This window comes from Molossus molossus, unplaced genomic scaffold, assembly GCF_014108415.1.
Source record: "Molossus molossus isolate mMolMol1 unplaced genomic scaffold, mMolMol1.p scaffold_m16_p_1, whole genome shotgun sequence".
Lineage (NCBI taxonomy): Eukaryota > Metazoa > Chordata > Mammalia > Chiroptera > Molossidae > Molossus > Molossus molossus.
In genome coordinates, this window is record NW_023425344.1 from 66,806,718 (window position 1) to 66,829,777 (window position 23,060).

The window sequence follows — 23,060 nt, forward strand, 5'->3', positions numbered from 1 at the left end:
TAGATTTCAACACAAACATTAGATTAACTAACAAGAAATTAAAAGTAATAGAAGGGAAAACCCAGAGAAATCTCAACAAGGTGGAAATTTTTAAGAGATATAAGATTATAAAAATTGGTATATTTGAACAGAATTTATTTGTTTATTTTATTTAATATTTTTTCCTTATTGATTGTAAAGAGAGAGAGCAAGGGAGAAGGAGAGAGACAGAAACATCAATGAGAGAGAACTGGCCGCCTCCTGCATACCCCTTAATGGGGATTGGGCCCACAACCGCTCAACTACTGAGCCACATTGGCTGGGCTTGCATAGAATTTAAATGTTTTAATAATCGATCAGGAATTTGGCCAAATTGATTTTTCAGATTTTGATAGAAATATTTTGAAAGCCTCAGCAGGTCTTCCGGCCAAGTAATCAGAAATGTAAATTCAGCTCACAACTGCATGAGGCTGAAAAATGGAAGGAAAAAAATTTGAGAAGGGTATACTTTTTTTTTTTTATCCTCACCCAAGGACATTTTTGCATTTTTTGTACAGATAGAGTGGGAGGGAGAGAGAGGAAGCGAGAGAGAGAGAGAAACATCGACGTGAAAGGGACACATCGAGTGGCTGCCACCCGCACGACCAACCAGGGCCAGGGACAAACTGCAATTGAGGTACGCGCCCTTAGCGGGAACTGAACCCGGGTCTCTCTGGACCGTAGGCCAATGCTCTAACCGCTGAGCCAAACCGGCCAGGGCTACTTTTCTTTCCTTTTATTCCCTCCCAAATGCTCTATTGCTTTCTTTCTTATTTTTTTTTTTTAATTGAATTTCTTGGGGTAACCACTCACAAAACCATACAGGTTTCAAATGTACAACTCAATAAAACATCATCTACTCACTGCATCGTGTGCCCATCACCCCCAGCAAAGTCTCTTTCTGTTCCCATCTTCCCCTGCTTTGCCCACCTCCACCTATCCCCACCCCCCTCTCACTGTGGCCATCACCACACTGTTGTCTGAGTCCATGGGTTATGCATATATGTTTTTTGGCTAATCCCTTCACCTTCTTTCATCCAGTCCCCTACCCCTTCCCTCTGACAGCTGTCAGTCTGTTCCTTGTATTCATGCTTCTGTTTCTACTTTGTTCGTCGATTTATTTTGTTCATTACATTCCACATATGAGGGAGATCATTTGTTATTTGTCTTTCTCTGACTGGCTTACTTCACTTAGCATAATAATGTCCAGGTCCATTCGTGCTATCGCAAAAGGTAAGATTTCCTTCTTTTCTTTGGCTCTGTAGTATTCCACTGTGTAAATGTAGCCCAGTTGTTGTTTTTTTATCTACTCATCTACTGATGGGCACTTGGGCTGTTCTCAGATCTTAGCTATTGTAAATAGTGCTGCAAAGAACATAGGGGTGCATATATTGAAGAAAGTGACACTTTTAAAATACAAGCAGTTGAAATCTCCCATGCCTGACTCCGACATTTCCCTGCCTTCTTAAAAATTGTGAGGGGCAGCCAGGCCAGTATGGCTCAATAGATTAAATGTCCTCCCATGGACTGAGAGGTCCTGGTTCTATTTCTGGTCCGGGCACATGCCTGGGTTTCGGGCTCAATCCCCAGTGAGGGGTGTGCAGGAGGTAGCCGATTGGTGTTTCTCTCCCACATCCATGTTTCTAACTCTCTCTCCCTTCCTCTCTCTCTAAAAAAATCAATAAAAAAAATTGTAAAGGGAAAATAAAAAACATTGCATATTCTCTATAATTATTAGTAATTATGTTTATGTTTTGATCTCTTTGTGATCTATTATTGTTTGTATGTTTTATATATGGTATAGTGTTTTTTATGTCCAAAAGGTACTGTTAATTTAAATATTTAATTGGCTTATGTAAATTAAGAAATAAACTAATTCGATATTTTCAGGATCACATGATCTAGGGACATATTTAATATTAAAGCTAGTTTAAGTTTGTTTTAAATAACTTTAAAATGTCTTTTAAAGTTAGTAACTTTAAATATAATATTTTTGTACTAACAGGTGTTACAAAAATAAGTTAATGTTATTTCTGTAACACAATTTATCAAGAAAATAGCTTGTCAAGACACGGATGTAGGGGAAGGTGTTTGATGACAGAGAACTCATGTGCCTTGTAGATTACAATGTATTCGATTCTGGTTTTGCTCTAACAGAGCATATTTTGATAACAACCAAAACATTTCACAGTTTGGGTAGAAATGGGTACTTTATCAAGCAGATTAAAAGGACACAGTACCTGTCCTTTATTAAAACCTTGAGTGGATTAGCCTAAAAGGAAAATAATCAGGCCTAAATCAAGAGTAAGGGGGATGATTATTGGATATTTCACTTTATGCAACTTAATTTTAAGGAAAGCATGGCTATGGCTGTTTCAATAAATGAAGCTCAAGTTTCTTCTGGATACTAGATTTCAAATTATATTTATAAATGTGTAATTCAGCTACTGCTTGCTTAAAATGGGGCTAGCCTGGGGAATGTTGTCATTTTTACGTTTTCTATGGAGAAAATATTTTCCAATTTATGAAATCAATGAACCTTTAAAATACAGCCCATTTTTACATTAGAATTATCTGTGCAGTGGTTTCTTTACAATTGTACATAAAATGTTTTTACTACAAAATTGAGTTAATGTATAAAGTACTACTTTATGCCATAATAAAGGTATTAGTACTTTTTATTTATTTATTTTTTTTTTATCCTCACCCGAGGACATTTTTCCATTTTTTGTTCAGGTAGAGTGGGAGGGAGAGAGAGGAACAGAGAGAGAGAGAGAAACATCGATGTGAAGGGACACATCGAGTGGTTGCCACCCGCACAACCGACCAGGGCCGGGGACAAACTGCAACCGAGGTACGTGCCCTTAGCGGGAACCGAACCCGGGTCTCTCTGGACTGCAGGCCGATGCTCTAACCGCTGAGCCAAACCGGCCAGGGCAAGGTATTAGTACTTTAAAAAAAAAAAAAAGAAAATAGCTTGGATAATACTTGACTAAAATCTCATAGAGTTAGGAGCTAATAAATGAAATAGATATGAATCAAATGTTTTAGATAAAAACCTTTTCTGCCAATAAATTATAATAAATCCTAAGCTTTTTTTTTTTTTTTTTAGTTTTCTTAAATATTTCCTTACAACCAAATGAACTAACATTTTATTTTTCTTTTATCCTCTGACTTGGAATTATTGAGAACTAAAATTTTTTTTCTGAGCCTTACAATTACAAACTGCAGCCAGTCGAGGTAGTATAAACTTGAGGAAGATGGCCACAACAGCTCACGCTTAATCAGTATCAATGGTTGATGCTTTGCAAGTCAGGTGGAGTTTACCTGAGCACCTGACGACATCACCGAAGGCATTCAAACTGCATGCTGGGAGAACCTATCAGACCAGCACTCCAGGAATCTCTGCTTATTGTTTAAACGTGGTCTTTCCAGAATGCTGTCCCACCCACTCTATGAGAGTGGACATTAAAAAAAATTTTTTTGGACTTCCGGTCAAGATGGCGGCGTAGATAAACGGGGTATCGCGTCCTCCCACAACCACATCAGAATTACAACTAAACTACAGACCAACCATCATTCAAAACTGCCTGAAATCAAGCTGAATGGAAGTCCTACAGCTACGGAATTAGAACAGCAGCCACATCGAGACTGGTGGCGGAGGCGGAGGCGGAGGCGGAGGCGGAGGCGGAGGCGGAGGCGGAGGCGGAGGCGGAGGCGGACAGGCTGGTTCCCACACCCACGTGTGGCGGATAAAAATCAGGAGAACACCTCGGCTGGGAAGGTCCTCCCTGAGGATTGAGGGGTCCCCATCCCACACCAGATGCCCCGCTCAGGGTTCCAGTGCCAGGAAGAGAATCCCCATAACTTCTGGCTGGAAAAACCAGCTGAAACTGAGGCTCAGGGAGGCTGAGGCAGCTGGAGCCCCAGGCAGCTCCTTAAAGGGCCCGCGCACGGACTTATCGGACTCTCTCCCTCTAAACTTGGAGGGGAGGCAGCTCAAGGGGCGCCAGAGACATACAGGGAAGAACTGAGCTGTTTGGCACTGGAGCGAGGGCTGGAGAGGGGGCTTTCTCTGTGGTGTCAGAGGCCTTTGTTCCTTTGGTGAGCCCTTCCCTGGGGCGGCAGACAGCAGTCATATCTGAGACTCCAGCAACCTGGCTCACACTGGTTGCCCCACCCTGGTGATTCCCTGAGGCCCCGCCCCACCCAACTTTCAGGCCCACCCAAGCTGTTGCTAGTTCCTTAACCATAGGATTGGCCTGTCTTGGGTCCTGCTTCAGGTTCTCCTAAATTCTTTCAAACAAGCAGCATCTGGTCTCAGTGAGCCCCATACCTCTCGTTAAGTAATACACAGAAACAAACACAGAGAGGCAGCCAAAATGAGGAGACAAAGAAACAGGTCCCAAATGAAAGAACAGAACAAAACCCCCAAAAAAGAACTAAGCGAAATGGAGATAAGCAACCCAACAGATGCTGAGTTCAAAATACTGCTTATAAGGATGCTCAGTGAAATTAGTGAGAACCTCAGTGAACTTAGTGAGGGCCTCAAGAGCATAAAAAAGGACCAGTCAGAAATGATGGATGCACAGTTGGAAATGAAGGAGGCATTAACTGAAAGAATAATTTACACAGATTCAATAGTAGAGTAGGTAAAGCCAAGAAGCAAACCATTGATTTGGAATATAAGGAAGCAAAAAATGCCCAATCAGAACAACAAAAAGAAAAAAGAATCCAAAAAAATGAGAATAAAGAGGATAAAAATGAGTGTAAAGAGCCTCTGGGACTTCAAGCGTGCCAACATTTGCATCTTGGGGGTGCCAGAAGAAGAGAGAGAACAAGAAATTGAAAACCTATTTGAAACAATAATGGCAGAAAACTTTCCTAACTTGGTGAAGGAAACAGACATACAAGTCCAGGAAACATAGAGAGTCCCAAACAAGATGAACCCCAAGAGGCCCACACCAAGACACATCATCATCAAAATGCAAAAGGTTCAAGAAAAAGAGAGAATCTAAAAGCAGCAAGACAAAAGCAGTTAGTTACCTACAAGGGAGTTCCCATAAGGCTGTCAGCTGATTTCTCAAAAGAAACTTTGCAGGCCAGAAGGGAGTGGCAAGAAATATTCAGAGTGATGAAAAGCAAGGACCTACAACCAAGATTACTCTATCCTGCAAAGCTGTCATTTAGAATCGATGGCCATATAAAGACTTTCCCAGACAAGAAAAAGTTAAAGAGTTAATCACCACCAAACCATTATAATATGAAATGATGAAGGGTCTTTTTGAAGAAAAAGATAAAATATATGAACAAACAAAATGGCAATGAATACATATCTATTGACAATGAAATCTACAAACAAAATGAACAGGCAGAACAGAAACCTTCTCATAGATACAGAGAACATTTTGTTGGTTGCCAGAATGGAAGGGGGGGAGGGGGAATGGGTGAAAAAGGTGAAGAGATTAAGAAGTACAAATTGGTTGCTAGACTGATAAACCTCAAAGAGAAGGGGGTTGGGGGTGGAAGAGATAAACCAAAGAACTTATATGCATAACCAGTGGACACAGACAACAGTGTGGGAAAAGGCAGGAGGGGGGAGGGAGTGAGGAGGAGGGGATCAATGGGGGGGGAAATGAGGAACATCTGTAATATATTCAACAGTAAAGATTTAAAAAATTTTTTTTTTCTTTTTTGATTTTAGAAAGAAAGAAAGGAACAGGAGAGAGAGAGATAGAAACATTGATGAGCAAGAACATCGATTGGCCATCTCCTGCATGCCCCCCACTGCATGTGCCCTGACCAGGACTCGAACTGGCGACCTCTTGGTGCATGGGTCAATGCTCAACCACTGAGCTACTCCGGCCGGGTGAGAGTGGACACTTTTTAATACTTCCTCTGTGCATATCCCAGAGATGGCCCCACTTCATTCCTCCCACCTCATGCTTATAGCTAATGTAAATTCTTTCAGTCTACCTCTTTGTTTTCCCTTTTCTATACTTGATGTATAAAAAAATGTTTGCAAAACTCTGGGACATGTTTTTCTACTGAACCATGCTGCTGATCGTTTACACACCAACCAGAAGACCAGTCTTCTTTTCGGCTATCAATTTTGGCTCAATAAAACCTAATATATAAAAAGACTTTCAGCCATGGAAGTTAAAAGTTTTGTGCTTAATGATATCTGATGTTCATATTGCTCAGTGAGGACAAAAAGTAGGCTACATGTGGGTGAACTATTTTTTAAAATATGTAGACAAAGAGATGGAAAGCCAGGAAGTGTCCCAGGATGGTAACTGTGTTGGTGGGCTTTCAGGTTTTCTTTTTTGGTATCTTTTTTTTGGTACATGCCCCTAGTGGGAACCAAACCCAGAACTCTCTGGTCCGCAGGCCAACGCTCCAACCGCTGAGCCAAACTTCCCAGGGCTTTCTCTGGAATCTTTATCCCACTGAGAATAAACACATGATGGTGAGGTGGGTATGTCGATTGTCTTCTACAGTACCTTGGGGAAGATGAGGTGCTGCAACTACTTTGGTTAGCTTGACGTACATTCCTGTGGGTGTAGTAGACATTTTGAATGTCTTAAATCCTAATTCTGTCTCTACCAAGGAATCCTCTTATCTCAGTTTCACATTTGAAACTCTAATATCACAAGTAAATGTCTACATAACATTTTATTATTTAAATCAGCAAATTGGTGCCCTGGCTTAATGATCCCATTTTGAGGATGGCTAGTGTAAATTCATTCCTCAGAATAAAACACCTCTTGAATGCACTGAAAAAAGTCAATAAAATTTAATTCCTTTTTATGTAAAACAGGCTTTCCTACAAGCCCCACTCCCACCCCCCATGAAGCCTGATCTCAACTAGTAGCCAGCCTTCTACCACCCACTCTCCCACCCTTACCCACACAAACTTCTATCACAAAGGCTAGGTGTACTCAGCACAACTTCAAAACTAATTCCAAATGTATAAACCTGCCTTTTGTCTCTTGATAAAGCTGGAAAGGGGGGAGAATGGACAACAGAGAAAGTCAAGTATTAGGAAGCAATGGATCTGTTCTAATATGTACAAACAGGGTTTCAAAATAATATCCTGAAAAGTAATTATCTTAATAAAATTACCGGCAGATTTTATAGAAATCTGGTTTATCAACATGTTAACTATGGTTTCACATGAAGCAGGAGCGGCAATTGTTTACAGCAGGGACCAGGGATCGAACCTGCAACCAATACACATGCCCTTGAATGGGAATTGAACTCACTACCCTTCCATCAGTGGGCCAGCGCTCTAACTGCTAGGCCAAAACAGCCAGGGCGCAGTTTTTTCTTGTAATTCATTTCTTGTTTCATACCATATGGTCAGAGAAGAAGAGTTCATCTCACTAGATGACCTAATGAGCAGTATATAATATCACTAGTTTACGACCTGAGTTCTTTCATGTATAATTCAGTTCATTGTGATTTCTATGATGGTTTCTGTTGGAAATAATTCTGGCTGAACAGCAGTATGATGGCAAATAAAAATATACCAACTAAATTCATTGAATGCATAAATCAAGATACTCCTTTTTAATGTATAGATAAAGCACATAAATTCCAGAAAAATTTAAGAATATTTGTTAAGAAATAACAATTTTAGGTAGGCAACTGTAAGGAAGATAACAGTCATGCTTGCCAAGGCTACGTGATTCTGCCACAGGCCCCAGGGTGAGAGATCGATGCCCTGGTCCATCAAGTATTCTTCTCCAGTGCATCTGAAATTCAACAGAAAGAGAATATGACTGCATTCTTCACATCTGTCCAATTTTACTCAATATAGGCACTGTTCCTTAAAGAAGCCTACGGATTACTAAGACAAGTAACTATCCCATCATATATTAACAGTTACAGTCAGTTAGTACTTACACTTCTGCTACAGGCCATGCTAAGCAACCTGCATATAACAGTTAATTCCTAAAACAACTCAATGGGGTGGTGATTATACACGTTTAAAAGATGAAGAGACTAAGGTTTAAGGAACTTGGCCAAGTTCACAGAGTCACACGTTGAACCAAGTTGCTCTCCTCTCCAGATCCATGTGGCTCCTAATCTATGAAGCTGCTCTCTTCAAAGGGCAGAAATGTTTGTCAAGTAAATTTTCACTTACTCCTGAAGGGCCAAACCTCTGCTTTAACAGAGACAGCTAGGCCCTTACAAACATGCTGAAAACTCTTTCTAGAACTCATTACCCAAATCAGCCGTACAAAGAATGCAGGCTGAGAACTCCGAACCCAGGAGAGGGGTGCGGAAGGCCTTCCCGACAGTGGCACCCCATCAGCTCTGGCACCAAGGCTGGAATGAGCATGGCAGGTGCTCGGCTACGAGGCGTCACCAGCAGGCCCAGTGACCAGGTGGAGCCTTGGGGGGAGCTGGGGTAGAGCAGGAGGAGCCCCGCCACGGGTTAGATTAGCACCCGACACGGCCACAGTTGTTGTCTGGTACCACTGCCGCACGACGCTTGGGATTTAGCCATCTCCCTGTCACCCCACCTAAAATGTCATTCTCAGGTCAAAAAGAGGGGTAGTGGTCAGGATAAGGAAACCCTCTCTTCCGAGAGGTTTCCTGACTGTACAGTTCACTCCTTTTCCAATGCTGCTGCCCTTTCAGCTCATACTCCGGGCCATGGGTTGTCTCGCAGGAAGCTGTAAGGTTGGACCCATACTCGTCATGTACCCCACACAGGGCAGGCACTGTGAGGCTTTGCTGAAATAGCAAAGCAGCTCATTTCAAAAGCAAATGTTCTAAAAATCAAATCTCATACCCACTGTCAAAACAGCAAAAAAATCTTTTAAAAGGCTCAAACCAAACGACACATAAAAAAACAGTTTTTCAAACTAAATACAATTTTAGAATATCTCAGAGTTGCACCATACGTTCATACGCATTAGTGGACAACAGCTCACTTTGCAGATAAGAAAACTTCGTCTTCAAGAAGTCAGTGTCCCTGAAAGGCCCACACCAGCTAAGCCCAGTGGCCTCCCCCTCTCCCCCCCGGAAGCAAACCCATTATGACACTGAATGCAGACTTACATTGCAAAGCTACAGGTACTGTTTGCTGTTACATTGAGTCCCGGGCAGAAGTTCTGTCCCAGAAATTCATTATGCTGCAAAGCCTACAACACAAGGGCAAGTGGGCAAGGTTGTGTGAAATTTCAAAGTTTCCAAAGAATTATCACAGTCACATCCTCCTAGTTTGACCTTTATTTTTATTTCTGAAAAAAAAAAAACAAAAAAAAAAACAAGCCTGACATTCATAGTCTTTGCCACACGAGAGCAACTAAAATGACTGCTCCTGTTAATCAAGAGGCCTAAGGGTGAGATTGGGGCTTCTAATACAAAGGAAATAAAGATTTAGCCAAGCGACCACACCTCTGTCTATATTGCCCCATAGCACTGTCTTCCTTCTCTCTCCAATGTTACAACCTCATAAACACTGTAATTAAAATGATACAGTGATACTCCATGGCTAATTTTTATTTATGTAATAATCTTTTGTATTGTTCTTTTATTTTTTCCATCAAAATCAAGTATAATTCTTGGGAGTTAGAAACTCAGTTATACTATATTAAGACAGTGTTATTTAGAGTTGATTAATTAGATTCTATAGGCAATAGTGGCTATGAACATTACATGGTCTTCATTTTTCTTCTAATTTCCCTTTCAATATAAAGCACACATTCTAGGATCATCCTCCTAACTATTTCCTTATTTATAGAACTGATATACAAGTACATTGTTTTTACATGAATTTATCAATCGTTCTACTTAACTATGAGTTAGCCCCCACCCCTCACCTCCCTCACACAACAAGGTGACTGGGAGAATCAGATGAGCATCAAGGTGACCCAAGGCTCAAGAGGAAATGCTCCCTCATTGCTCTTAAAAGAAAGTTCCTGGGGAGAACCGAAAAATGGCGGCAGAGTGAACGGAGCTACACAGACCGTCTCCCAGAACCAAACTGGAATTACAACTATAACACAGACAAATCTACGGGAAAAACCAACAGAAAAGCAGCTTGTGAGGACCATACAACGAGGGACACTGACTCCATCCCGGAGAGGGAACCACAAACAGCAGAACACCAACACCCACAGGGAGAACGTGACAGGCTCCAAAGCCCACAGTGATAGCCAAAATGGTGAAACACAGAAACAGAAGCCAAATGAAAGAGCAAGAGACCTCCACCGAAGATGAGATCAATGTGGAGCAATTAGGCATGTTAACAGAGCTAGAATTCAGAGCCATGATCTTGAGGAAGCTGAACAGCATGAGTAAGGACATAGAGACACTGAAAATAAGCCAATTGGAAATTAAAAACCAACAAGAAGAGATAAAAAATGACATATCAGAAATGAAAAACACATTGGAAGGTTTAAAAAGCAGAGTAGGGGAAGCTGAGGACCGGATCAGTGAATTAGAAGACAGGGTAGAAAAAATCAACCAATCAGAAAAACAAAAGGAAAAAACTATTAAAAAACAGGAAGACAGCTTAAGAGAACTATGGGACAACTGGAAATGTAATAATATTCGCATCATAGGAGTCCCCGAAGAAGAAGAAAATGAGCAAGGGACAGAGAATATATTCAAAAAAATAGTGAGAGAAAACCTCCCTAATTTGGTGAAGGAAGAAGGCATTCAAGTTCAAGAAGCACAGAGAGTCCCAAGTAAGAAGAACCCAAACAGGCCCACACCAAGACACATAGTAATTAAAATGCCACAAATAAAAGACAAAGAGAGAATCCTAAAAGCAGCAAGAGATAAGCAACAGGTTACCTACAAAGGGAACCCCATAAGGCTCTCAGCTGACTTCTCACAAGAAACACTACAGGCCAGAAGAGAATGGCATGAAGTAATCAAAGTCATGAAAAACAAGAATCTGAATCCAAGACTACTCTACCCAGCAAGGCTATCATTCAAAATAGAAGATCAAATAAAGAGCTTCTCAGACAAAAAAAAGGCTAAGGGAATACATTAGCACCAAACCAGCACTGCAAGAAATGTTAAAAGGACTACTGTAATTAGCAGTAGAAATGGGAAGAAAAATAGAACTACACTAAACAAAAATGGCAATAAATAAGTACATATCAATAATCACCTTAAACGTAAATGGATTGAATGCTCCCATAAAGAGACACAGAGTAGCTGATTGGATAAGAAAGCATGACTCATCTATATGTTGTTTACAAGAGACCCACCTCTCAACAAAAGACTCACATAGGTTGAAAGTGAAGGGATGGAAAAAAATTTTCCAAGCAAATGGAAAGCAAAAAAAAGCTGGGGTAGCAATTCTCATATCTGATAAAACAGATTTCAAAATGAAGACCATAACTAGAGACAAAGACGGCCACTACATAATATTGAAAGGATCTATCCAACAGGAAGATATAACCTTGATAAACATATATGCACCCAATATAGGAGCACCAAAATATATTAAAAATCTTCTGGAGGACTTCCAAGGAGAAATCGACAACAATACAATCATAGCAGGGGATTTCAACACCCCGTTGACAGCACTGGATAGATCCTCTAGGCAAAAAATTTGCAAGGAAACAGAGACTCTAAATGAAGCACTAGACCAAATGGATTTAATAGATATCTACAGAGAATTACACCCCAAAACTACAGAATACACATTCTTCTCAAGTGCACATGGGACATTCTCAAAGATAGACCACATGATAGGACACAAACTAAATCTCTACAAGTTCAAGAAGATTGAAATCATATCAAGCATCTTCTCAGATCACAATGGCATGAAACTAGAAATCAGTTGCAACAAGAACATGCAAAGACATTTCAACACATGGAGGCTAAACAGCATGTTATTTTTTTTTTTTTTTTTTTTTAAATTTTTTTTTTTTTTTTTTTTTTTTTTTTTAATCCTCACCCGAGGACATTTTTTTTTTTTTTTCCATTTTTTTGTACAGATAGAGTGGGAGGGAGAGAGAGGAAGAGAGAGAGAGAGAGAAACATCGATGTGAAAGGGACACATCGAGTGGCTGCCACCCGCACGACCAACCAGGGCCGGGGACAAACTGCAACCGAAGTACGTGCCCTTAGCGGGAACCGAACCCGGGTCTCTCCGGACCGCAGGCCGACGCTCTAACCGCTGAGCCAAACCGGCCAGGGCAAACAGCATGTTATTAAACAATGAATGGGTCACCGAGGAGATCAAGGAAGAAATTAAAAACTTCCTGGAAACCAATGAAAATGAACACACAACAACACAAAATCTATGGGATGCAGCAAAAGCAGTTCTGAGAGGGAAGTTCATAGCACTACAGGCCTACCTCAAAACACAAGAAAAATTTCTAATTGACTGTCTTACCTCACAACTTAAAGAATTAGAAAGCAAACAAAAAGAAAACCCCAGAGCAAGTAGAAGGAAGGAAATAGTAAAGATCAGAGCAGAAATAAATGACATAGAGACCAAAAAAACAATTCAAAGGATCAATGAAACAAAGAGCTGGTTTTTCGAAAAGATAAACAAGATTGATGGACCCTTAGCTAGACTCACCAAGAAACAAAGAGAGAGAACCCAAATACACAAAATCAGAAATGAAAGAGGAGAAGTAACAACCAACACCACGGAAATACAAAAGATCGTTAACAACTACTACGAACAACTATATGGCAACAAATTCGACAATCTAAGCGAAATGGACAAATTTCTAGAAACACACAGTCTCCCAAAACTACTCCCGGAAGAGAGAGAAAACTTGAACAGACCAATAACAACTAAGGAAATTGAAAAGGTAATCAAGACTCTCCCAGCAAACAAAAGCCCAGGCCCAGATGGTATCACGGGGGAGTTTAACCGAACATTCAAAAAAGAACTAACACCCATTCTCCTCAAACTATTTCAAAAAATTCAAGAAGAAGGAAGACTTCCAAACACGTTCTATGAGGCCAGCATAATTCTAATTCCAAAACAGAAAAAGACACTACGAAGAAAGAAAACTACAGGCCAATATCCCTGATGAACATAGACGCCAAAATCCTGAACAAAATATTAGCAAATCGCATCCAGAAATACATCAAAAAAATTATTCACCATGACCAAGTGGGATTCATTCCAGGGATGCAAGGCTGGTACAATATTCGCAAATCAATAAACGTGATACACCACATAAACAAAATGAAGAACAAAAACCACATGATCATATCAATAGAAGCTGAAAGAGCATTCGACAAAATCCAGCATCCATTTCTGATAAAAACGCTCAGCAATGTAGGAATAGAGGGATCATATCTCGACATAATAAAGGCCATATATGAAAGACCTACAGCCAACATCATACTCAATGGACAGAAACTAAAAACATTTCCTTTTTTTTTTTTTTTTTTTTTTTTTTAGAGTGGGAGGGAGAGAGAGGAAGGGAGAGAGAGAAACATCGACATGAAGGGACACATCTAGTGGCTGCCACCCGCACGACCAACCAGGGCCGGGGACAAACTGCAACCGAAGTACGTGCCCTTAGCGGGAACCGAACCCGGGTCTCTCCGGACCGCAGGCTGACGCTCTAACCGCTGAGCCAAACCGGCCAGGGCTAAAAACATTTCCATTAAGAACAAGAACAAGACAGGGATGTCCACTTTCATCACTCTTATTTAACATTGTACTGGAAGTCTTAGCCACAGCAATCAGACATGAAGAAAAAATAAAAGGGATCCAAATTGGAAAGGAGGAAGTGAAACTGTCATTATTTGCAGATGACATGATATTGTACATAGAAAACCCTAAAGACTCCATCAAAAATCTATTAGACTTAATAAATGAATTTGGCAAAGTAGCAGGATACAAAATTAACGTCAAGAAAACGACGGCATTTTTGTACATTAATGATGAACTCACAGAAAGAGAAACTGAAAAAACAATCCCATTTACCATCGCGCCAAAAAAATTACGATACCTAGGAATAAACTTAACCAAAGAAGTAAAGGACCTATTTGCAGAAAACTACAGGTCATTGAAAAAAGAAATACAGGAAGATATAAAAAAGTAGAAGCACATACCCTGTTCATGGATTGGAAGAATTAACATAATTAAAATGTCCATACTACCCAAAGCAATCTATAGATTCAATGCAATCCCCATCAAAATACCAACGACATATTTCATAGAACTAGAACAAATACTTCAAAAGTTCATATGGAACCAAAAAAGACCCCGAATAGCCACAGCAATCTTGATAAAGAAGAACAAAGTAGGTGGGATCACAATACCAGATATCAGGTTATACTACAAAGCGACTGTAACCAAAACAGCCTGGTACTGGCACAAGAACAGGCATATAGACCAGTGGAACAGAACTGAAAACCCAGAAATGGACCCAAGGCAATATGCTCAATTAATATTTGACAAAGGTGGCAAGAGCATACAGTGGAGTAAAGACAGCCTCTTTAATAAATGGTGTTGGGAAAATTGGACAGCTACATGCAAAAAAATGAAACTAGACCATCAACTTACACCATACACCAAAATAAACTCAAAATGGATAAAAGACTTAAATGTGACCCGTGAATCCATAAAAATTCTAGAAGAAAATGTAGGCAACAAAATTTCGGACATCATATGCAGCAGAATTTTCACTGATACATCACCTAAGGCAACAGAAATAAAGGAGAAAATGAACACATGGGACTACATCAAACTCAAAAGCTTCTGCACAGCAAAAGAAACAACCATCAAAATGGAAAGGCAACCCACTGTATGGGAGAACATCATTGCCAATGATGTATCAGATAAGGGGTTAATTTCCAATATATATAGAGTGCTCATACAACTCCACAAAAGGAAGACAAAGAACCCAATTAAAAAATGGGCAGAGGAGCTGAATAGACACCTCTCCAAACAGGACATACAAATGGCCAAGAGACATATGAAGAAATGCTCAACATCACTAATCATCAGAGAGATGAAAATTAAAACAACAATGAGGTATCACCTCACACCTTTCAGAACGGCCACCATCAACAAATCATCAAACAACAAGTGTTGGCGAGGGTGTGGAGAAAAGGGGACTCTAATACACTGCTGGTGGGAATGCAGACTGGTGCAGCTGCTATGGAAAACAATATGGTGCTACCTCAAAAAATTAAAAATTGAACTTCCATTTGACCCAGTGATCCCACTGCTGGGAATATACCCTAAGAAGCCTGAAACACCAATCAGGAAGAATATATGTACCCCCATGTTCATAGCAGCACTATTTACAATAGCTCAGATCTGGAAACAGCCCAAGTGTCCACCAGTAGACGAATGGATAAAAAAGCTGTGGTACATATACACAATGGAGTACTATGCAGCGGTAAGAAAGAAAGATCTCTTATCCTTTGAGACGACATGGAGGGACCTGGAAAGTATTATCCTAAGTGAAAGAAGCCAAGCAGAAAAAGACAAATACCACATGATCTCACTTATATACGGAATATAATGAACATAACAGTCTGAGGAATACAGTAGACCCAGACACATGGAAGTAGGGCACAGACTGACATCCCTCAGAAGAGGGGATGGGGGTTGGGGGGGGTGGGAAGAGATAAACCACAGAACTTATATGCATGTATGCATGACCAATGGACATGGACAACTAAGCCGGGGACAGGGTGGAGGGGGTGTGGGGTGTGGGGTGCCAATGGGGTAAAAAGGTAAAATATCTGTAACAAAAAAATAAATAAAAATTCATAAAAAACAAACAAAAAAAAAAAGAAAGTTCCTGACAACCTCCACAGTGCACATCTGCAGACATGAGATAGATAATCAGGCTTTACTCTGCCTCTTCCTAGCTTGGGAACAGAAGAAGAAAACTTACCACATAGCCATACCGATTGATGCTCAAGTACTGAAGCCATGACAGCCAAGGCACAACAGTCCTGAGATTGACCAACAGCCCTGAAAAAATCTACAGAGAGCAAATTCCAACAGTCAGAACCGGTGAAGTGATTCCATGAGGAGTTCTAGACAATAACCTCTTTAAGTCTCCTGCAACCTTGTGAACATTTCTGCTAAGACTAACGGTTTCTTGAAATTCCTTCCATTACTCAAACACCTACCACGTCCTCTTTGCCTGTGTATTCCTCTCTTAGCTGAGGCTGTTTGTAGTTTTAAAGGAATGATAATGTATCTGTATTTCATTTAATTGGAAGATCCTTAATTGTCAAGGCTTTTACTTTCTCTGCAACTGCACACAATCGAAGGTATCGTCCTGACTGTTCTAATGATACAACCACTGTATATTCCCACCAATAGAAACACCAGAACATCCCGGTTGGTGTGGCTCAGTGGTTGAGCATTGACTCATGCACCAAAAGGCTGTGGGTTCGATTCCTGGTCAGGGCACATGCCCAGGTTGTGTGCTAAATCCCTGGTGGGGGGCATGCAGGAGACAGCCAATCGATGTTCTCTCTCATTGATGTTTCCATCTCTCTCTCCTTCTCCCTTCTTCTTTCTCTAAAATAAAAAAAAACACGCCAGCACATATCCTGAGCACCTCATGCCTTTTTATATTTCCTTAACACTGTAAGCTTTGTGATTTACAAGGGTATCCCCAAATGACTTTAGGAAATATTTGGGGTTCAAATGCATGCCTAACATAACCCAAGGCCTAGAACTAGTGCAGCATAATGTGAAGTGCAGCACAAAATGTAACCCATACCTTCATTCAAGCTACCAAAAAGCAGTATTGCCATGGAGACCCCAGACGGACCACTCCAGCAAGAGATGGCTACATAAAAAGTTCATACAAAACTTCTAACTGGCACTTCCCAGCGGGATGGGCATAACAAGGACAGTGATGTTGGTGGGAATACATGTGTTTCAACTTGATTGAATCAAGTGCTTAATATATAACATCTCTCAGTAAAATACAGTTGTGAAAGGTTTTTCAAGTTCTCTATATAATCAACAACAAAAATCATAATAAATCAAAGTATCCTATATATAAAACAAATGTTTTATATACTAAAGGGCATTTTATTTATTAAACAGCACTATAGGAAATACACACAGTTTATTCATTTTCAATTATATTTAGATTGATAGTTTTCAAATTCAGAAATGGAAAATTAAACTTTGGAAAGACTTTGGGCTAGCTATAAAATTTAAATGACATCCACTCCTACTCTAGCAGAAAGGACACATGTATTTAGTAACTAGGCTAAGTGTTCCTGTTTACTTGATGCAGTACAGGGAATGGTGCTAATAGTCCCCCTTCACCAACATCTATGTCTGTAAAAAATACAGGGGAATACAAAATTTTTAAAAAGGTATATATAAAAGGATGTCAGGAACCCAGAAAGGAGAAGACCTTGTACTGTATGGACTTTGGAATTATTCAATATTTTTAAAGCACACCTTTTCAAACTACAGGAGCAACCCATGAAAGACTGACTACCCATGCCATACCCTGTTCTGTTTCTCATGGAGCTTAGCTGTTCCCTTGGAAACTAGTTGATCCAAACAAACCATATGAGCTGCTGGAGAATACGCCAGTAGCTCTTTAACACCAGGGCAGAGGTCAGGCAATAAACCTGGCATTGTTTAGACAGAGAGAGAGAGAGAAACATCTATGTGAGAGAAAAACATCAGTCGTTTGCCCCAAACCAGCAACTTTTAGGTGAACAGGATGATGCTCAACCAACTGATCCACTCTGGCTGGGTGCAAAAAGCATCTTTTAAACTCTCACTTGTAACAACATGCTAACTAAAATTATAGTAACTATATTAGAATAGTAGCAAAGAAAACAAAAAAAAAAAGGCTAGGTAAGGTCGAGAAAAAAGCTGGTACATCCTCTAGTATAAGCTATATATTTTCAAAAATTTTTTTATTGATTTTTCAGAGAGAGAGAGAGGAAGGGAGAGAGTGATAGAAATAACAATGTGAGAGAGAAACATTGACTGGCTGTCTTCTGCACACCCCCCACTGGGTTTGGAGCCCACAGCCCAGGCCTGTGCCCTGACCAGGAATCCAACAGGGACCTCTCAGAGCGTGGGATGACGTTCAATCCACTGAGCCACTCTGGCCGGGCTATAAACTATATTTTTATATATGGCTTCCTGAAAGCTAAGAGTCCCATTGAAAAAATCCTCAAAACAAGTTTTCCAAGACAGGTAAATTTGAAGGAAGGTATAAGGAGAAATAATTAGTTCTCAGAGAAGCATAGTTACTACTCACCATCATAAATACAAAGGAGGTATCCATGAGAAGTGTTGCTATGTATACCACACTCTGACCTGCTGCTATGGCCAGTACCATAGAACTGGCCGTGTACGCCACCATTGTAAGGGTAAACATCATCATGAAGAAGGCCTCCACCGTTGGTTTCAAACCTTCAGAAAAAAAGATGGGGTTAATCCAACCAACTAGGTCACTGTGTGTTCAGGATTGTTTATTATGCAAACAACACTATAATATTTTGAGAACTGAACATCAGAATGAAAAAACGAATCCTCTATCCACCCACTGAGTGACTAATTTCATTGCCTCCTGTATAACTGTACTAAATTATCATACAGCTTTCTTTCTTTTTTTTTAAATTTGGATAGAGCAGGAGGGAAAAAGAGAGAGAAACATCAATGTGAGAGGGACACATCTACTGGCTGCCACCCACACAACCCCAACCATGGCCGGGGAACGTGAACGTGCATGAGGAATGCAACCGAGGTACGTGCCCTTAGTAGAAACCGAACCCAGGACTCTCTGGTCTACAGGTAAACACTTTAACTGCTGAGCCAAACCAACCAGGGCATACAGCTTTCTTTTGTATACTACTGAATAACCATTTTCATGTAACACCTTTGCCCCTTTCTTGTGTAATTATTAACAATTTCTGAGAGTCTATGGAGAGCTGGAGGCAACACACCTGGTGAGGTTTCTGCTGCCTCCTCTCTAAGAAGGAAGCTTGGCAAGAGCACACTCCTTCCACCCAGACATCACCACCTTACTCACTGCTGCAACTGTGTCAGTGAAGAAATGGGAAGATCCGGATCACGTGACCTCCCAATGGTTTCACCATCTGAGGGTTGCTCCCAGAACCACCAGTCTCTGAGACGAAGTACCACAGAGCTTGGGGTTGAGGATGGGTTAAACGAACTGTCACAAATGACCTTATAAGCTATAATGGGGCACTATTGTGGGTCACATACTTTGAAGATTTTGAAGCAGCTGTAAGAACAGTCAAGAGACTTCTGGTCAAGATGGCAGCGTAGGTAAACGTGGTATTGCGTCCTCCCACAACCACATCAAAGTTACAACTAAACTACAGAACAACCATCATTCAAAATCGCCTGAAATCAAGCTGAATGGAAGTCCTACAACTACAGAATTAAAGCAGCAGCCACATCCAGACTGGAAGGAGGGGCAGAGGGGCGGAGGCGGTAGCGCAACGGGCTGGTCCCACACCCATGTCTGGCGGATAAAATTCAGGACACCTTGGCTGGGAAGGTACTTCCTGAACACTGAGGGGTCCCTATCCCACACCAGATGCCCCGCTGAGGGTTCCAGTGCCAGGAAGAGAATCCCCATAACTTCTGGCTGGAAAAACCAGCGGGAACTGAGGCTCAGTGAAGCTGAAGCGGCTGGAGCCCCAGGCAGCACCTTAAAGGGCCCGTGCACGGACTTATCGGACTCTCTCCCTCTAAGCTTGGAGGGGAGGCAGCTCGAGGGCCACCAGAGACATACAGGGAAGAACTGAGCTGTTTGGCACTGGAGCGAGGGCTGGAGAGGGGGCTTTCTCTGGGAAAAACGTGCTGTCAGAGGCCTTTGTTCCTTTGGTGAGCCCTTCCCTGGGGCGGCAGACAGAAGCCATATCTGGGACTCCAGCAACCTGGCTCACACTGGTTGCCCCACCCTGGTGACTCCCTGAGGCCCCGCCCTGCTCCACACAACTTTCAAGCCCACCAAGCTGTTGCCACTTGCTTAACCATAAGATTGGTCTGTCTTGGATCCTGCTTCAGGTTTTTCCTAAATTTTTTCAAACAAGCAGCATCTGGTCTCAGCTAACCCTGTACCTCTCGTTAAGTAATACACAGAAACAAACACAGGGAGGCAGCCAAAATGAGGAGACAAAGAAACAGGTCCCAAATGAAAGGACAGAACAAAACCCCAAGAAAAGAACTAAGCGAAATGGAGATAAGCAACCTAACAGATGCTGAGTTCAAAACACTGCTTATAAGGATGCTCAATGAACTTAGTGAGAGCCTCAAGAGCATAAAAAAGGACCAGTCAGAAATGATGGATGCACAGTCAGAATTGAAGGAGGCATTAACTGAAATAAAGAATAATTTACACAGATTCAACAGTAGAGTATGTAAATCCAAGAAGCAAACCATCGATTTGGAATATAAGGAAGCAAAAAATGCCCAATCAGAACAGCAAAAAGAAAAAAGAATCCAAAAAAATGAGGATAGTGTAAGGAGCCTCTGGGACAACTTCAAGCATGCCAACATTCGTATCCTGGGGGTGCCAGAAGTAGAAGAGCAAGAACAAGAAATCAAAAACTCGTTTGAAACAATAGTGGCAGAAAACTTTCCTAACTTGGTGAAGGAAACAGACATACACGTCCAGGAAGCACAGAGAGTCTCAAACAAGATGAACCCCAAGAGGCCCACACCAAGACACATCATCATCAAAATGCAAAAGGTTCAAGACAAAGAGAGAATCTTAAAAGCAGCAAGAGAAAGGCAGCTAGTTACCTACAAGGGAGTTCCCATAAGGCTGTCAGCTGATTTCTCAAAAGAAACTTTGCAGGCCAGAAGGGAGTGGCAAAGAAATATTTAGAGTGATGAAAAGCAAGAACCTACAACCAAGATTACTCTACCCTGCAAAGCTGTCATTTAGAATCGATGGCCATATAAAAACTTTCCCAGACAAGAAAAAGTTAAAGGAGTTCATCACCACCAAACCATTATTATATGAAATGATGAAGGGCCTTTTTGAAGAAAAAGATAAAATATATGAACAAACAAAATGGCAATGAATACATATCTATCAACAATGGAATCTACAAACAAAATGAACAGGTCGAACAGAAACATTCTCATAGATACAGAGAACATTTTGTTGGTTGCCAGATGGGAAAGAGGTTGGAGGAATGGGTTAAAAAGGTGAAGAGATTAAGAAGTACAAATTCATTGCTAGACTGACAAACCTCAAAGGGAAAAGGGTTGGGGGGGGTGGAATAAACCAAAGAACTTATATGCATAACCTATGGACATAGACAATAGTGTGGGAAAAGGCGGGAGGGGGGCAGGAGTGGGGAGGAGGGGGTCAATGGGGGAAAAATGTGGAACATCTGTAATTCATTTTACATTCAACAATAAAGATTTTTTTATAAAGAAAGAAAGAAAAAAGAACAGTCAGGAGCTGAGGATCTAGGTTCTATTTCTAAGTTCTATTTTTTTTTAATCCTTACCTGAGGATATTTTTGCATTTATCTTCAGATAAAGTGTGTGTGTGGGGGGGGGGAGGGGAGACATCGATTGGCTACCTCCCGCACAACATCGACCAGGGCTGGGAATGAATTGCAACTGACATATGTGCCCTTGGCCGAAATCAAACCCATGACTCTTCAGTCCACACGCCAATGCTCTAACTACTGAACAAAACCAGCCAAGCCCTATTTCTAATTCTTTAAAACACACCCCTTATTTGAAAATTAAAGTTTAAACTCAATCAGTGGATATTCTCCTATAGCACTTGGTCAAAATAGATATACATTTCTGCTGTGTGTGTGTATACAGTGAAACATGTGGATATTCCAAGGCAATGAGCCAGGAGACAAACCTGAACATGATGCACATGTGAATCTCTCAACATCTATTAAAAAAGTATTCTTACCACCTCAAAAATGATTCACATAGGTTGAAAGTCAAGGGATGGAAAAAATTTTTCCAAGCAAACAAAAAGGAAAGGAAAGCTGGGATAGGAACACTCATATCTGACAAAATAGACTTAAAAATGAAGGCCATAAATAGAGACAAAGAAGGCCACTACATAATATTGAAAGGATATATACAGCAGGAGGATATAACCTTGGTAAACATACATGCACCCAATTAAAAATCCATTTTAAAACTTCTGGAGGGATCTTCCCTCTCTCTCCCATTTTTTGAGGGGGAGGCAACCAAATTTTTGGTGGCCTTGTTTTGACAAGGCTGATTAAAAATAAAAGGGACAGGATTTTCCAAAATGGCGGCAGAGTGAACGGAAGCTACACAGACTCTCCCAGGACTAAACTGGAATTACAATGAAAATGAAGACAATCATCTGGAAAAGGCAACAGAATGGCAGCTTCTGAGGACCATATAACCAGGGACACTGACTAGATCCTGGTAGGATTGTGGAGGTGCAAGAAGCAGGCTAGGAGCCCAATGTCGGCAGTGGTCTTAGCTGTGAGCAGCGCCCTTGGGGTTACATTCCCAAGTGGCTCCACAGTGCAGAGCCGAGACAGGCGCTAAAATAGCCACAGCCACTCACCTTGGGCTCTGGCAGAGGGAGGGCGGACTGGACTAAAACTGTGTGGGGACACTCGAGATTTGGAGGGCACTCAGATCTTTTGCTGTGTTGCAGCCACACAGGAAGGTGGCCATCTTACTCCTTCCCAGAGCCCTGGGGAGATGCAGCGATCCCTCCCTCAGAGATTCAACCCCACCCAATGGGCCATTGAATTGCAAATTGAGGCCCATTAGCAACCAGCATCTGCCCACCCTCAGGAAATCCCCTTATGCTGAGCACTTGAGGGAGTTTTTCTTTTTCTTTCTTTTTTTTTTTTTATCCTCACCCGAGGACATTTTTCCATTTTTTGTTCAGGTAGAGTGGGAGGGAGAGAGAGGAACAGAGAGAGAGAGAGAAACATCGACGTGAAAGGAACACATCGAGTGGCTGCCACCCGCACAACCGACCAGGGCCGCGGACAAACTGCAACCGAGGTACGCGCCCATAGCAGGAACCAAACCCGGGTCTCTCAGGACCGCAGGTCGACGCTCTAACCGCTGA

General features: G+C 41.3%; 2 protein-coding genes and 1 pseudogene across 2 annotated transcripts in view; 1 reads left to right on the forward strand and 2 right to left on the reverse strand.

Moving 5' to 3' along the window:
• Positions 1 to 23,060, forward strand: part of LOC118628299 — a 249,816-nt pseudogene that overhangs the window by 102,966 nt on the left and 123,790 nt on the right.
• Positions 1 to 23,060, reverse strand: part of LOC118634964 (broad substrate specificity ATP-binding cassette transporter ABCG2) — a 144,388-nt gene that overhangs the window by 83,896 nt on the left and 37,432 nt on the right. The window lies entirely within an intron of this gene.
• Positions 7,628 to 23,060, reverse strand: part of LOC118634969 (broad substrate specificity ATP-binding cassette transporter ABCG2-like) — a 63,553-nt gene continuing 48,120 nt past the window's right edge. The window contains exons 12-15 of the mRNA XM_036269850.1: positions 18,240 to 18,394; positions 15,879 to 15,968; positions 9,091 to 9,173; positions 7,628 to 7,775 (exon numbers count right to left, since the gene is read on the reverse strand). Of these exons, the coding sequence (XP_036125743.1) occupies positions 7,628 to 7,775; positions 9,091 to 9,173; positions 15,879 to 15,968; positions 18,240 to 18,394 (476 nt within the window). The remainder of the gene's footprint in view (positions 7,776 to 9,090; positions 9,174 to 15,878; positions 15,969 to 18,239; positions 18,395 to 23,060) is intronic.